Here is a 16,197-nt window from a genome sequence, read left to right as displayed (position 1 = left end):
GGTGACCTTATTCTGTGTTTCTCTGTGGTCTTGAGCACAGCAGCCTCTGCATAGCCCTTATTATCCTGTTGGGATCACTAGCACATGGTGGGCTCCCTGAGGAAGGGACTTTGTCTTGCTGATTTCTATGTTGGGTGAATTCGCCATAGGCTGAGTATCTTAGAGTCCCTCTATAGGTCTCTGTTGAACTCTGGCACTTCACACTAGGGCTTTATTATTCACTTGGGACTGCACACAGTGTCGTCTTGAGGATTTAATTTGTGTGAAAAAGACTAGAATTGTGCAGCACTTGTTGCAGGCTTCCTTGGGTGTTCGTTAAATCTAAATAACTTCACATAAATTAGTTTAAGCCAGTGTTTTCCTGAGTGCAAAATAAACTTACTGTATCATGAAGGAATGACACTTTCTGTGTAGAATAAGGAGAAAAGAAGGGAAAGGGTAGATATTTTTCAAAAATAATAATAATAATACCTTTCAGATGTACATAGTATTTGATGATTTCAAAGGACTTTTTACAAAAGCTTATTTGATTCTGTCACCCATGTTATGAGATATTATCCCTATTTTAAAGACTCAGAGTTGCAATTTGCCAAAATCATACAGCTAAATCATAGAAGTCATTGAATTTATTCACTTATTTATTTATGTATGTATGCATTCCTGCCTTTGAAATTCTCAGTATTAGAAATTCAAAAGCTTTAAGGCTTTACAGTAAAATGTCTGTTTCCCAACCCTGTTCCCTAGCCACCCAGCCGTCTTCACTAGAGGCAGTCACTGTGATGTTTCTTATTTAATCTCCCAGAGATATTTTATGCATGTTCAAGCAAATATATTCTCTTTCCTTTTTTAAAACTAATGGCAGCACACTCTACATACTGTTTTATGCTTATTTTAAAACTCTTACTGTAAAATGTACATTACATACAAAAGTGTTTAAAACATACACATGCAACTTAAAGAATACTATACCTATGTACCTAACTCCTAGCATACAAAATAGAATATTGCCGTATTACCAGTACTGAGAATTAACCCAGCCAGGCAGGAAAGGGCAAGAGTGCCACTATTAGATGAAGGCACAATGGATAGTCTCTGGGTCAGAGTCTGGCTTTTGGCTTCCCAGAGAGTTTACAATATTCTCTTCTGCGGGAAGTCATTGGGCAAGCCCATGAGTGAGTCATGGGGAACACAGGGCTCACTACAGTTGAGACATCTAGCAGGATTCTAGTGTCACTAGATATGGATGACTGGCAGAAATGTTGTCAAGAGAGTGGATCTATTTCTAATCTCACCATAGCTGACCTCCAGCTCTTAGGAGTATTGTCAATTAAGCGTGTGTGGTCCTTTGGTTCATACGGTAAGATATGGAGGGGAGAGCAGGAACTTCATCATCATGTGGTCAAGGTAAGCCCTGTACTGATCAGAATCTGGACCAGGCTCACCTGGCATTCTCTTCCTCTGACTGAAGAGGGCACTGTGGCAGTAGGCATCTTGGTAATGGCAGCCAGCAACACGACTGTCTACAGAGTGAAACTATTTCAGTATGGCCTGATTGCCCTTTGAATCTTGTAGACAGCTGTTTTCCCAGGATCTTCCTTGAACGATGTGTCTTTTCCAACAACAATAAATTCTCCAATTTTCCTGTACCAGCTGGGTGTCCTACCATTCACTTCAGTTCTGACACTGTCTACTTGGAATTAGCATAGACTCCACAGGTTAAGGGCTCAGACCCACAAAACTGCTCTCACTTTAGACCCCAGCTGCAAATGAGATCCCCTGCACTTCTGTCCAGCATGCTCCTAATTTGGAGGTTCCCATGACCTCCCCTCTGGTTCAGTGATTTGCTAAAATGACTCACAGAACTCAGGAAAGTGCTATGAGTCATCTCATTAGCCTACAGTAGACTCTTTTATCACTCAGACAGTTCCAGGGGTTTTAGGGACTCTGTGCCAGGAATGGGGACAAAGACCAAATACAGTCATGTGTCACTTAATGATGAGGATGCTTCGGAAGGCATTGTCATCGTTATTGTTGTGTGAACATCATAGAGTGTACTTACGTAAATTTAGATGGTATAGCCTACTACACAGCTAGGCCATTTGGTATTTTTTTTTTTTTTAAAGATTGGTGCCTGAGCTAACAACTGTTGCCAATCTTCTCTTTTTTTTTTTCTTCTCCCCAAACTCCCCAGTACATTGTTATATATTCTTGTTGTGAGCACCTCTGGTTGTGCTATGTGGGACGCTGCCTGAGCGTGGTCTGACGAGCGGTGCCATGTCCATGCCCAGGATCCGAACTGGCAAAACCCTGGGCCAACGAAGCGGAGCATGCGAACTTCACCACTCTGCAGGGGCCAGCCCCTGGTACTGGTTTTATGGGACCACCATCATATATGTGGTCTATTGTTGAGCAAAACATCATTATGTGGCACATGACTGTATATTTTTTGTTGTACCTCACATATCATCCTAGAAATTGCTTTACCTCTCTCCTATAGAGGATACTGTTTCTTATATTTCTTGCCTTTAACTCTTTGGTTTTACTCTCATTAGTGTATCTTTCAGTAGCTTCTTGAGAAAGGGTGCAAGATGTAAAAAACTTTTGAGACCTTATATTTGAAAGTGTTTTTATCCTACATCTAATACTTGATTTGTAACTTGGCAAGTGCATCTCCCTCAGAATTGTGAAAGCATTTCTCTGTTGTCTCTCAGCTTCCAGTGCTGGGAAAGTCTGAAGCCTTTCTGGTTCCTGACCTGTTGTGTGTGAATTGTTTTCTCTCTCTTGAAGCACGTGAATCTTCTTTTGGTCCCTAGTGCAATGAAATTTCACAGTGTTATGCCCTCTCATAGAAACTTAGTGACTTCTGATTTGAGAAATTTCCTTCAATTAGCTTTTTGATGGTTTCTTGTCTTTCTTTTCTATTTCTGGTACTTCTATTATTTGGATGTTAGACATCTTGGACCAGTCCTTTAATTTTCTTTCCTATTTTCTACTTTTAAAAAATTTTTGCTGTACTTTCTGAGAGATTTCTCCAAATTTATCTTCCAGTCCTTTTTTGAATTTCTCATTTCTGCTGTAACTTTTAATTTCTAAGAACTCATTTTCCCCCCATACTACTCCTTTTTTTATAGCATCCTGTTGTTTTATGATTGCAGTATCTTTTTTTTTTTTTGAGGAAGATTAGCCCTGAGCTAACTGTTGCCAATCCTTCTCTTTTTGCTGAGGAAGACTGGCCCTGAGTTAACATCCCTGCCCATCTTCCTCCACTTTATATGTGGGATGCCTACCACAGCATGGCTTGCCAAGCGGTGCCATGTCCACACCCGGGATCCGAACCAGTGAACCCCGGGCCGCAGAAGCAGAACGTGTGCGCTTAACCGCTGCAGCCCTGGGCCGGCCCCTGATTGCAGTATCTTTTTGTGCCTGTGCATTATTGATATTCTAGCTGCTGTAAGGATGAGATTTTCTTCTATTCTTTTATTTAATGAGTTGTAATCTGTCATTTAAAAAAATTTTTTTAAGGTTAAATGGCCTTATAAAATGAATTAGGGAGTGTTCTTTTTGTTCTCTGGATGACTTTGTATAAAAATAGAATTATTTATTGAATGATTAGAATTAATATGTTCATGAATTTTCTTTTTAAAAAACACCTTGGTCCGATCCTTTCTTTGAGGGCCTTTTTTTTAAACAGCTGATTTAATTTCTTTAATGATTGTAGTACTATTCAGCTGCTATTTCTTTTTTGGTCAAATTTGATAGTTGATTTTTTTTAAATTATTCATTTCCCCTGAGTTTTCAAACTTGCTGGCGTAAAGTTGTTTATAATAACCTTTTATTATCTTTTAAACCATAATCCTAATTGAATCTATAGTCTTTTTTTATTCCTGGTATTATTTTTTTCTCTCATTCTTTTTTTCTCTTTCTCTGTTCATCTTGCTTGTTGAGTTGAAAGTCTTTTCAAGGGACCAATTTAATCTTTATTGATCTTCTTCATTGTGACTTTGTTTTCTATTTTGTCTGAGGTATATCTCCATATGTATGTATCTGTTTCTGTGTATCTATGTACCTATATCTCTGTATCTATATATCTATTCTATAAATTGCTATCTCTATTTCTGTATCTCTCTGTCTTTATCTCTGTATCTCTATCTCTATTTCTATCTCTATATATCTATATGAATCTATATATCTATATCTGTGTCTCTATCTCTATCTGTATCTCTCTCTATATATATCCATCTCTATCTCTATGTATATCTGTATCTGTATCTATATCTATATCATCTCTATATATCTATACCTAAATCCATATCTATATCATCTACATTTTTCCTTTTTTAATTTTCATTGGATTTATTCCATTGTTCTTTTCTAACTTCTTAAATCGACGCTTTGTGATTTAATTTTTGACCATTCTTTTAAGATTTGAGGAAAAACTTGAACTAGCTGGATGTCTGAGGGAAAAGTGCTTCCGGAAGAGGGAAAACCCTGAGGCAGAAGTCTTCCTGGCCTGTTTGAGAGAAAAGTGAGGGCAATTTAGTGAAAAGAGTTTTCATGATATAAATGTGGAAAATAGCTACTTACTTCCTTTCATTCGTCACTTTCCACCATGAGATACCTATCGTATGTAGCAGCCATAATGAGGAGAGAGGGCACCATCCCAGCCACTCATTGGTTTTGTGATACTGGGCTTTTTAACTTCCGTCCTGTTCAGTTTCCCATTCATAGTTTGTTGTCAGGATTAAATGCGGCTAAGTTGAATGTACTAATATCTCCACAGTAGGGGCAGAGTAAATGGTTGTTAAATGTTTTGAATTTGGCATATTTACTGAAGTGACTCCTTTCCACCTTAGTGCACGCTCCTGTGCTTGGGCATCCTGCCTTCTGCTACTGTTGCCAGTCTGCGAACACCTGTAATTCACGGAGCTGGACTTTCCTTGAGATGGTAGTTCCATTTTCTTTCCTCGTGTGTCCTTGAACACAGTACTGATGGTTTGTTCTCAGTGTGCTCCGTCTTACATGCAGCTGGCACCATCCCACGGAGGAGCTCTGACTTCATCCAGCATACACGTGATGCCATTCTGGTCAGGCTGCAGCGCCTGCTGCTGGATCACTTGTTTCTCCCTTCTGGACTGGAGTGGTATCTTGCCTTTGTTGCTGAACCTTGTCTTATTCCTGAAACATTCTGTAATACATTAGCCACCGTTTCTATTTTATTGCCATCCCAATTTTGCCCACTTTTATCCCTTAAAACCCGAGATTGGCAAAGTTTTTCTGTAAGGGGGCCAGATGGTAAATATTTTATGCTTTGCAGGCCACATATGGTGTCTGTCACATATTCTCCCCCGCCACACCCCTTTAAAAATATAAAAGCTGTTTTTGACTTAAGTTAATATTCTTATGAATTTTTAGGTTTTTTCTTAAATTTTTAGTTTTTTAAACTTTTAAATTGTGAAATAGAGCATATATTCAAAAGTGTATGAAACCTTACACATTTGGTTTGATGTATGAAAATGAAACAAATTGTGAATCCCATTTCCCAAGCCAAGATATAGGATATTCTCAAGACTTCACAGCCCCTCCCCAATTGCATCTTTCTCTGAGCCACTTGCTATACTGCATTTTGTGGGAACAGTTCCTTGCTTTCTTTATAGTTTTACCATGTATGATAAATCTCTTGATAATATATTATTTGGCTTTTGCTTGATTTTGAATTTTGTATAAATGGAATCATACTCTGTGTATCCTCTTTTGCTCGTTGTGTTTTTGAGATTTCGTTCACGTTAATGCGCATAGCTGTAGTTCGTTTGGTTCCACTGCTTGTTGGATTCAGTTGTTTGACTATACCACATCCTCTTACAGTCCGTTCTGCTCTTGATGGACGTTTGCATTCTTTTCAGTCTTTTATTCTCATAAATCATGCTGCTGTGAACATTCTTACTCAGATCTCCTGGTGTACAAGCGTGAGAGATTTTCAAGGGCTTTACTTAGTAGTGAAATTGTTGGGCGTGCGCAAGTCTAGCTTTTCCTGATAAAGCCTGATTTCCAGAGTGGTTGTCCCAGTAAGCTCTCCCCCAGGCAGAGGATGAGAATTCCCTTTGCTCCTCATCCTTGCCAACACATGCTGTTGTCCTTATTGTCAGTTTTTGCCTATTTAGTGAATGTGATGGTATTTCATTGTGGTTTAAATTTGCATTTTCCTGATTATTGAGCAGGTTGAACACCTTTTCACATATATTGTTCTTATATGCTTCCAAATTATTTTTTTTTCAAATTGGTTTTTATTCTTGTATTCTGGAAACTGGTTATTTGTTGGCTATATGGGCTATAGTTGTTTTTTTGTTTGTAGCTTGTCTTTTTATGCTTTATGGGACATTATCTCGAAGTTAAATTAATCAGTCTCTTATGTTTGATCTTCTAAGTCTTGTAGTTTTGCTTTTCACATTTAGGTATTTAATTCATTAGGAATTAAGGAAACCTTCAAACATATAGAAAAGGGGGAAAAAAATAAAGTCGACCCATCCCCATATACCCATCACTCAACTTCAGTTAGTGTAAAAAGTCTAATTTTGTTTTATCTATTCTTCCCTCCCTGCCTGTTTTGGGGAAGTATTTTAAAGCAAATCCCAGCATCATGTCATTTCACCTGTAAATATTTCAGTTTTACTGATTTGTTATCTGCTTGATATATGAGTTACAGAGAGAGGCATGTTAAAATCTACAATGGCAGATTTGGCTATTTCTCATTGTGGTTTTATAAATTTTTACTTTATAGATTTTAAGGCTATCTTAAAATGCTTAGAATTATTATATCTTCCTGGTGAATAAAATTTTTATTGTTATAAAGGGACCTTCTTCTCATAATCCTTTTTGCCCTAAAGTCTCTTATGTCTGATATTAGATGTAGCCATACCAGGTTTCTTCCATTCCAGGTGTGGTATATTTCTCACTATCCTTTTATTTTCAATTTTGTATTACTAAATTTTTTTCTAATTTTTTTATTAATATGGTAAAATACACATAACATAATTTACCATCTAAACTATGTTTAAGTTTACTGTTCAGTGGTATTAAATACATTCATATCATTGTGCTACCATCACCACCATCCGACTCAAAAACTCTTTTTCATCTTATAGAACTGAAATTCTGTACGTATTAAACAAGAACTCCCCATTCTCCTCCCCCCAGCACCTGCAGCTACCTGTATCATTTCATTTTCACATATATCTCATAAGCAGAATATAGCTGGCTTTGGTATTTAGATTTTTTTTCTGTTATCTTATTTTGTACTTTTGTGTGTTTTCCTTTTGTTTTTTCTCCTTTCTTGCCTTATTTCGGATTTTTTTCCTCTATTAGTTTCAGTGCTATGGATGCTCTTTCTTTTAGTGGTAACCTTAGCAATTTTAACATGCATATTCAACTTATCACAGTCTAATGTTCATCAATATCTCTGTTCTTCTTAGAACACTATAGTTTCAGTCCCTCCCAATGTGTATGCTATCATTATAATACATTTTAATTTCCTGTCTTAAAAAAATTTAACCATACAGAGTATTGTTGTTGTCTCATATAGTCAGTATTTTGTTAACATTGTCTACACTTTTGTTCTTCATTTGTGTTTGCATCTCCGAGCTTCCTTATAGGATCATTTTCTGCTGCCTTTATAATTTCCTTTACTGACAGTCAGCAGGTGATAAACCTTCTAAGTTTTTACTTCTTCCAAATTACTTTTATTTTGCCTTCATTTATGAGAGAGATTTCTGTGTATATAGAATTCTATTTTATCTCAGCACATTGCAGGTATTATTTCACTGTCTTTTGGCTATAAATAATTTGGCTTCAGTATTGCTTTTGAAGACACTTGTCCCTCTTCTTGCTTCTTTGAAGGTAATCTTTCTCTTCTTTCTGGCTACTTTAAAATATTTGTGGTTGTTGTTATAACATTCCACTGTGATATCTCAGTGTCTAGATTCCTTTTTAATAATCCTGTTAGGAATTTATTAGGCTTCTTGGATTTTTAGATTAGTATCTTTTCTTAGTTTTAGAAAGTCTGGTGAGAAATTGTTGAGAATATTGCCCTTGCTGTTTAACTCCTCCTGGAACTCCAGTCAGATTATTGTTAGATCTTGTGACTGTCTTCCATGTCTCTTAACCATTTTTTTCATGTGTTCTGTCTCTTTGCCTGTCTGCTCTGGTCTGGGTTGTTTTCTCTGACCTGTCTTCCAGTTCACTAATTTACCTTTAGTTTATCTAATCTGTTAAATCTGCCATTGAATTTTTCATTTCTAATACTACATTCTTTCTTGATTAGAAGTTCTGTTTGGTTCTTTTTCACGTAGGCTTGCTCTGCTCGTGGTGGTGTATTTCTTGTTTGTGGTGGATGTGTGAGTGAGTGTATGTGTGTGATCTGCTTATTTTTCTCAGAACTGTATCTTTGAAAATGTTTGTGGTCTAGGATAACAAAGTTGGGTTTCTCCAGAGGAGGTTGCATTTGCTTCTGTCAGTTGCCCAGGGCCTATTCCAACCCTTGACGCTTAAAATAAATTCTGGGCTTGAGGTTTTTCAGAATACACAAGCAGTATTTTAAGTTGTAATTAGCCGTGCGAGGGCTGGTTTCTGGTTTTGAATTCTCAGGGGAGATGTTTTTCTCCCTTTTCTTCAATGCCATGGCTCAGGGCAGCATCCACCACGCCCCCCCTTAAACAGTCTCTTTAGAATGTGGCAGCTCATTTCTAGTTTACTCTCATGGTGAGGGCTGTAGCTTTTTGAGGTACTGGCTTTTCTAGGGTCTCTAGACTCTTCACCTTGGGTAAATCAATATTCTTTGTCGCCTGTTCCCAGAGGCCTGCAAAGCCAAAAAAGTTGATAATTGAATTTACCCACCTTCAGGGTGAAAATCAGCTTTAGCAAACTCAATTGACCTTTCTGTTTTCCTTTCTTGATTTAATTTTTGTCCTGCATATTCCTTGCTTTCTAGCCAACTTATGAATGCACTTAAGAAAATGTTTGAAAATACTTTATCCCGTATTTTTTGTTTTCAGCAAGAGGATTAGTATAGGTTCTGAGTCCACCATGTTGCTGGAAATAGGAGAGTCTCTGTGTTTTTTATTTTTATGTTTCCAGTTAGATTTTACTTTCTTGAGGAATGACTGTGCCTTGGCCTTCCTTGCTCTTTTCTGTGACACAGTCTCAGTGGACACTCAGTTATACAGGTAGATGTGGAGCTAGAACACACTTTTGAGGGCTTCCATTTTACATGTTTTATACCTATTATGTTTTTTAATCTTCCTAACTATTTGGTGAGGTAGGTAGATTATTACCTCTGTTTTACAGAGGAAGAATTTGGATGTAAATCTGATAATTAGTTGACCTAGGATTTAGATTCATGACTTTTTTTTTTGAGGAAGATTAGCCCTGAGCTAACATCTACTGCCAATCCTTCTCTTTTTGCTGAGGAAGACTGGCCCTGAGCTAACATCCATGCCCATCTTCCTCTACTTTATATGTAGTATGCCTACCACAGCATGACTTGCCATGTCTGCACCCGGGATCCAAACCGATGAACCCTGGGCCACCGAAGTGGAATGTGTGAACTTAACTGCTGTGCCACCGGGCCAGCCCCTAGATTCATGAGTTTTGACTCAGTAATTCTGTGTCCTTTCCACTATACCATGTTGATTTGTAGTTAATATTGTTGACGTTTGACATCTATTGATTATTGTGTCTAGATAGGAAAATTCTAGAGAAACCACTGGATTAATAATATTTGGATGAAATTATCTCTAAATTGTCACCTGAAAGAAATTGTTAGCTGGGTGTTCACTTTGTTTAAGCTTTTATTAGTGACTTTAAACACTGTATTGACTTCTGTTACAGAAAGCAGAAAAAAAGAAAGGATTGCTCTTTTTTGCTATTGCAGCATTGTGAAATACTTTTGTTGTAAAATATAGATAATTTTTTCTTTTCTGACAGGTGTGTATGTAATATAGATTGCAGTGGATACAGTTTTAATCCTGTGTGTGCTTCTGATGGGAGTTCCTATAACAATCCTTGTTTTGTTCGAGAAGCATCTTGTATAAAGCAAGAACAAATTGATATAAGGCATCTTGGTCATTGCACAGGTAAAATCCATTCTACTTATCCAGAGACCCGTCTTTAATATCCTATGTCGACAATCTTTGTACATTTTGATAGTGTTCCAAATTTTTAAAATGAGAAATATTTGATGCTTTATTGGCTTTTTTATTACTATATATTTTAGAATTTCTTCGTTCTGCTACTAATTTAGATTTTTTTTCATCACAAACCATGCTTCTTGGTTGTTTATTTAGTTACTAAGCTGCTTCTAACATGGACTTGAAGATTGTCTCGAATCTGAAATGATTATAGCTGTTTAAGAATTACTAAACTTATTTTAATCATAGTAAAAATATAAGTATTGCCATATATTTCTTCATCTTTTTTTCTAGAGTGTTATGGTTTACTTTGTTTTCACATTTTCCCTGTGGTTTTGCCCCTACATATATATACTGTTAGGGATTTTGGGGTGAAGTTATAGAATGTAAGGAAAAATAATTACCTTCAGTATAAAATTCTTTTGCCCTTCTTGCTTTTTGCCATAGTTTAGAAGTCATGACACCAACTAAGAATGAGTTTTTGTTTTCCATCCCTACTAGAACTATCCAGTTACTGCGGGAAGAGGTTCTCAACCGTCTTTCCTGTGTTGCACACATGGGCTAGGATAGTGTAAAGTCTCCTAGTAACACACAAGGGCCAGACACATTCTCCTGGACTAGGATTCTGCGTCTTTCCTGCTCACTAGGTCTAACCACCCTCCCTCCATCCCCTCTCCTTTTTTTGGACTTACTAAAGGGATATGTTTTTATCTGAGCTAAGGGAAAAAAGTCATAAGGCAAAGTTTGGTACTTTATATTGGTAACAAATTATTTGTGAAATACTGTGCAACGGATTGCAGTACCTCTGGTCTAAGCTACCAAAGAACATCCAAGAAGCTCATCAGAGGATTTCTGGGTGGGGTCAGGTGTGGGCGTGTAGAGGAAACCATATGCTGTAGGGACCCCTTGTAGGTAGACAGTCCACTTAGCTTTGATTTTGAAGAAGTGGTAGGGTTTGTTTTTCTTTCATGGGGTGTTATTTAGAGCTTAGGTTGAAAGAGTCACTTAGAGAAAGACTATCTTTTCTGAGGAACTGGTGCATGGTTGAATGCTACTACATGGGATTTCAAATTCAGAGCAGTTGGTCAAGCTTGAGGGTTTTGTTAATTGAAATTCATGCAGATTTAGAATCTGTGGAGTAGTCGTCCTTAACTTTTATCTTGATCCACCCCATAATATTTCCTTTTGCGCTTAACTATACCTTCTCTTTCCTCCCCCACTATGTATTGGGAAGCCAAAGCTTATGTTTCCCAACAGGTATTTATGGTTCGTCTACAGTCTTCCCAGTCCACATACAATTCACCGGTCAGAGGTCATTTTATAGTAAATTTTGTCTGATCACACAGCTGAGATTCCACATTTAATCTGATGTTTCCAGGGAAACAGTGGTAGGAGAAGGTAAATCTTGAGACCATTATCCCTTGGAGAAAGGATTAATCCTTTCTCTTCAGGGTGTGTGCTGTTTTAGTATGCACAGGGAAGCCTTTTTAAGAAGGTGACATTTGTGCTGAAGTCTAAATGAGATTAGACTGTTCATCATGCAAAGTGCATATATATCTGCGATGCCTTGACGCCTGAGATAGAAATAGCACAATCGATCAAGAGAATGGTGGGAAATATGAACAGGATGAGTGGCCAGAGAGTTGTGAAGCTTTGGACTATTTGGGAGTTTCATAGTGTGACTTAAACATCAAGTGTATCTTGATTTGAAAACTGTTTTCTCTTATAGACACAGATGACGCTAGTTTGTTGGGAAAGAAAGATGATGGACTACAATATCGACCAGATGTGAAAGGTACTGAATCATGATTTTTCCAAATTTTGGCCAACTACTGAAATATGGTAACTAGCTGTCTTAGTTCTATTTCCATTATAACGACCCTTCCAGCTTTGCTCTCTGTAGTAATGTATATCAGTTTTTAGACTACTCTCACATAGGCTTTTTTTAAATTGAAATTTTTATTGAGATCATTGTAGATTCACATGCAATTGTAAGAAATTATACAGAAAGATCCCTCATATTTGCTCTTTAAATCCTCTTCTCCAGAATCTACTGTTAACTCTTGCCCTCTGTGCACAGGTCTTTGAACCTCGTTCCCTCTGCCTGAAACTCTTCTTTCCCTAATATTCATCCTTTCAATCTCAGCTTAGAAGTTATTTGCTTTTGGGAAGTATTCCTTGACCCTTAAGTCTAGATTAGGAGCCTCTCTTGTGTACCTCACTATCCCATAACCTACTCTAATTGTAATTGTCTTTTTTCTCATCTGTGTCCCCCCTTCTTTAGGCTCTGAGTTCTGTGAGGACAGGAGGCTATATCTGTGATGTTCACTTTTGTATTCCTAACACTTAGCAGGCTGTCTGGCACGTATGTAGGTGCTCCATACTTGTCAAAAGAATGGATGCAGATCAAAGAAGCTGTAGGGTTTATTTGTATAGGGTCTTATTTGTAGTAAAGGCCAGAGCAGAGATTGGATTCCAGGTCCCTTGACCTCAAGTCCAGTGCTCTTTCACTTCTCGTTTTCATATCCATTATTTCATTACTCTGAGGGGTAAAGATCAGTGGGAACATTGAGGCTCAATGAGGTTATATCTAGTGAACCAGAGCAGGTCTAGATCTTGGGACTCCTACACCAGGACTTCTATATAATTGCTCTTTCACACAGACATCTTCTGCCCATTTGTTTGGTTATACTAATGGACAATTTTGTTTTAGATGTGTGATCTACCTATTATGCCTAATTTCTAAAAAATATGTTAAAATGAGAATAATAATGGTACCTATCTCATAGGGTTTCGTAAAAATTAAATGAGATACACGTCAAATGCTTAGAGCAGTATCTGACATACTCATATGTTTTCAATAAATCGTAGCTATATTATCAGTGAATAATTTGTTACTTCCTTCACTTGAATCATGTCAAACCTGAATCGGTTATATCCATTAGCCCCTGAAATATTAGTTTTCTATGTTGATTAAAGTGCTGTATTTAAAATGGAAAATCTCCTGTATTCCCATAGGAAACATAATAGATCAGCCCCAGTTTTATTCTCTGTACTGACAGTACATGACCAAGATAGGAAGGATGTTTTTCAGTAGATATAAGCTCATACTTAAGGCAATTTGGGGAATTGTGTATGCCCAAAATACTTGACTGCCTTTGATAAAATCACAGGGATAATTTAATACTTAGACCACTTTTGAGATACTGAAAATTCTTTACACATAAGAATTGATCTATAACTCAAATTATCATAATCAGTAAATATAATTTATTATGTGCCTACTTTGTACTAGTTATTTTACCAGACACTGTTGGTGGATAGAAAGATATCTAATATGTGGCATCCATCTTGAAAGAGCCTGTGATTAATAAGAATTAAATATAACCTATTTCTAACAAAGTAGAAATTGGTTATTGTCATAAATGTAGTGTGGTGAAAAAGTGCAACAGAAATTCAGAAAAGAAGAGATTACTGTTTGGTGGGAAATAGTGAGGATCTGAGAAACTTCATGGAAGACATGGAATTTGAGCTGAACCATGAAGAACAGTTAAGATTTGAACAGAGGTCAAAAGGATATTTAAGGATGGAAGAGCATGAGCAGAGGTGTGGATGCCAACGTTACAATGAAATGTATTGGAGAACAGTAAGGGGCCCTTTTTTGGCTGGAGAGTAGGGGGCTTAAGAGGTAGACCTGCAAGGCAAGACTAGAAAGATAGATTGGGGCCAGATTGTGTAGTGTCTTGATTGCTATGTTATCCTAGGAAATTTAAACTTTATTTGTAGGCAGGAGGGGGTTATTAGTATATCTGAAAAAGGCAAGGCTGCATAGTTAACCAGTTGAATGAATGATACCTGGCAGGAACACTGTGCTTATTATGTACAGTGGATGGGAGGCAGGGAGATCAGTTAGGGAGACTCAAAAGGAATAGACTTCTTTTGGATATGAGGGGTAGAGTTTAAGCTCAGATGATTTGGGTGATGACTCTGTTTATAGAACTAAGAATGTTGGGAGGGAGGGGAAGGGTGTTTGGGGTAAGGTAAGGGAAGAGGTGGTGGTGGAGGTGATTAACTTTATTTTGGAGCTTGTGTTGCTTGTTTGGAAGTCATCCAGATGACTTTGTTTAGTATAAATTTGCGAACCAGTCCTGGGATATAGAAGTGATAACTGAAGTCATGAGAATGAGTGAGAGACATTATAGAGCTATATTGTCTAGGATGGTGCTGCTGGCCACATGTGGCTATTTAAATTTAAATTAATTAAAATGAAATAAAATTAAAGGTTTTGTTTGTCAGTCATGTTGGCCCTATTTCAAGTGTTCACTAGCTACGTGTGACCAGTGGCGTATTGGACAGCACAGATATAGAACATATCCAGAGTTTCAGAAAGTTCTGTTGTACAGCACTGTTATTTAGAACGGAAAGGAGGCCCAACTTAGGATGAAGCAAAAAGAGGATCCAGAGGAAAAAGCCAAGAAGAGTACAGTGGCACAGAAACCAAAAGGGAAAGGTTGGCTGGTAGTTTAAAACACTGCATAAAGGTATTGGAGGACAAGCATTGAATTTGAAGACAAGGGGATCATTGGTAATCTTGGACCACAGGGTTTCTGTAGAGTTATGAAGGTGAAATCCAGATTGTGAAGGAGTTAAATATTCTGATAGGAATAGAGGTCAAAAGGTAACTCTATTTTCTGTTTTTATCTCATTTGCTTTTATTTTTTTGTTCTCGCAAGCATTTATAGGAGGCCCTTTGCAAATAGTTGTGTCCCTAGTACACAGAAAAGACTAGGTTGGTAGGCAGAGAGCTCGGAATAGAGGCTACAAAGTGAAAAGCGGGAACGCAGCATCAGCAAGAAGCTAGAATGGTTGGAAGATGGTGCTCAGTAAGAAGATCTTTTAAAGTTGGGCTCTTGGAGAAGAGTGTTCATGAAATGGAGCATTTGAATGTCCAGCACACTGTATTAGTGGCTGAAATAGTGCTTTTCTTGGGCTGTGGAAAACCTGTGGTAATAGTGAAGCTGCAGTGTCAGAAGCTTTGTTGTCGATGTTAAAGTCATAAAGGAATGATGGTTGAGCATGAGGTGTGTGGGAGATGGGTATGTCACATCTTGAAAACTTGATTATAGAAAATTTCAAACATATAAATAGAATAGTGTAATGAACTCTCATGTGCTCAATACTCACCTTCAGCTTCTCAGCATTTTGTCATTCTTGCCTTGTCTGTATACCTCCACCCACTTGATTACCATTATTCTTATTTTACAGATTTTTTTGAGGTACAATTTATATGCATTGAAATGCACAAATGTTAGCTATTAGTTTTGACAAATGGATACACCCCATATACACTATACCTTATCACAATCTAGAACATTTCCGTCTACCCAGGAAGTTCCTTTGTGGCGTATGACATTTTAATGTGGCCATTTTTATCCAAAGATATTTTCATACAGCCTAAAATCTAACCGTGACACCTTTTTATTATCAAGACATTCGCGCTTCGTTCCTGAGCTTCACCTCACCCCATCCTTGACCTCATTCTCTCTGTGGTCTCTACTCCTGCTGACCAGGCCTTCCAGAGATACCGAGATGTTGGTATTGTTGTTTCCATTACTTGGTGACTGTTGTGTGTATATTTTAATACAGCTCTTTTGATATGCCCTTTTTAAAATGGTCTTGATAAATTTGCTTCATCAAAAGATAAGACTGTGAGCCAGGTGCTAAAATCATTGCAGGGAGTCTGAGAGTGTGTGTTGTGGAGTGTGGTAGAGTCATGACGAGGATGGTTAGGAGGCCGTGTAGGTGGATGGCACAGGCCCCTAAGAGAGGAGGGTTGTTGGGAGACGAGAGTAGAATGCTGATCTGGAGGTGACAGTGGTAAGCACAGCAGGGGAAGGTGAAAAGAAAGGGCATGTAGGAAGTAATGGGGTCTTGGTACATCAGGGAGATGAAGGAGTACTTTCTCAGGGAAGAGCTGAGGAGGTGGGTGAGTTTGTTCACATTTGAAAAGGTGTTTCAC

At 37.7% G+C, this 16,197-nt stretch overlaps 1 protein-coding gene across 3 annotated transcripts in view; it reads left to right on the top strand.

The window, feature by feature from the left end:
• The window catches only part of TMEFF1 (transmembrane protein with EGF like and two follistatin like domains 1), an 81,522-nt gene that overhangs the window by 45,663 nt on the left and 19,662 nt on the right, over positions 1–16,197 (top strand). For all 3 annotated transcript variants that reach the window (XM_044779136.2, XM_070519126.1, XM_044779137.2), the window contains exons 6-7: positions 9,976–10,124; positions 11,908–11,973. In XM_044779136.2, the coding sequence (XP_044635071.1) occupies positions 9,976–10,124; positions 11,908–11,973 (215 nt within the window). The remainder of the gene's footprint in view (positions 1–9,975; positions 10,125–11,907; positions 11,974–16,197) is intronic.

This window comes from Equus asinus, chromosome 10 (assembly GCF_041296235.1).
Source record: "Equus asinus isolate D_3611 breed Donkey chromosome 10, EquAss-T2T_v2, whole genome shotgun sequence".
In the NCBI taxonomy this organism is placed as follows: domain Eukaryota; kingdom Metazoa; phylum Chordata; class Mammalia; order Perissodactyla; family Equidae; genus Equus; species Equus asinus.
Note: the sequence above shows the minus strand (reverse complement) of the source record. Positions and strands in the feature narration are given on the sequence as shown.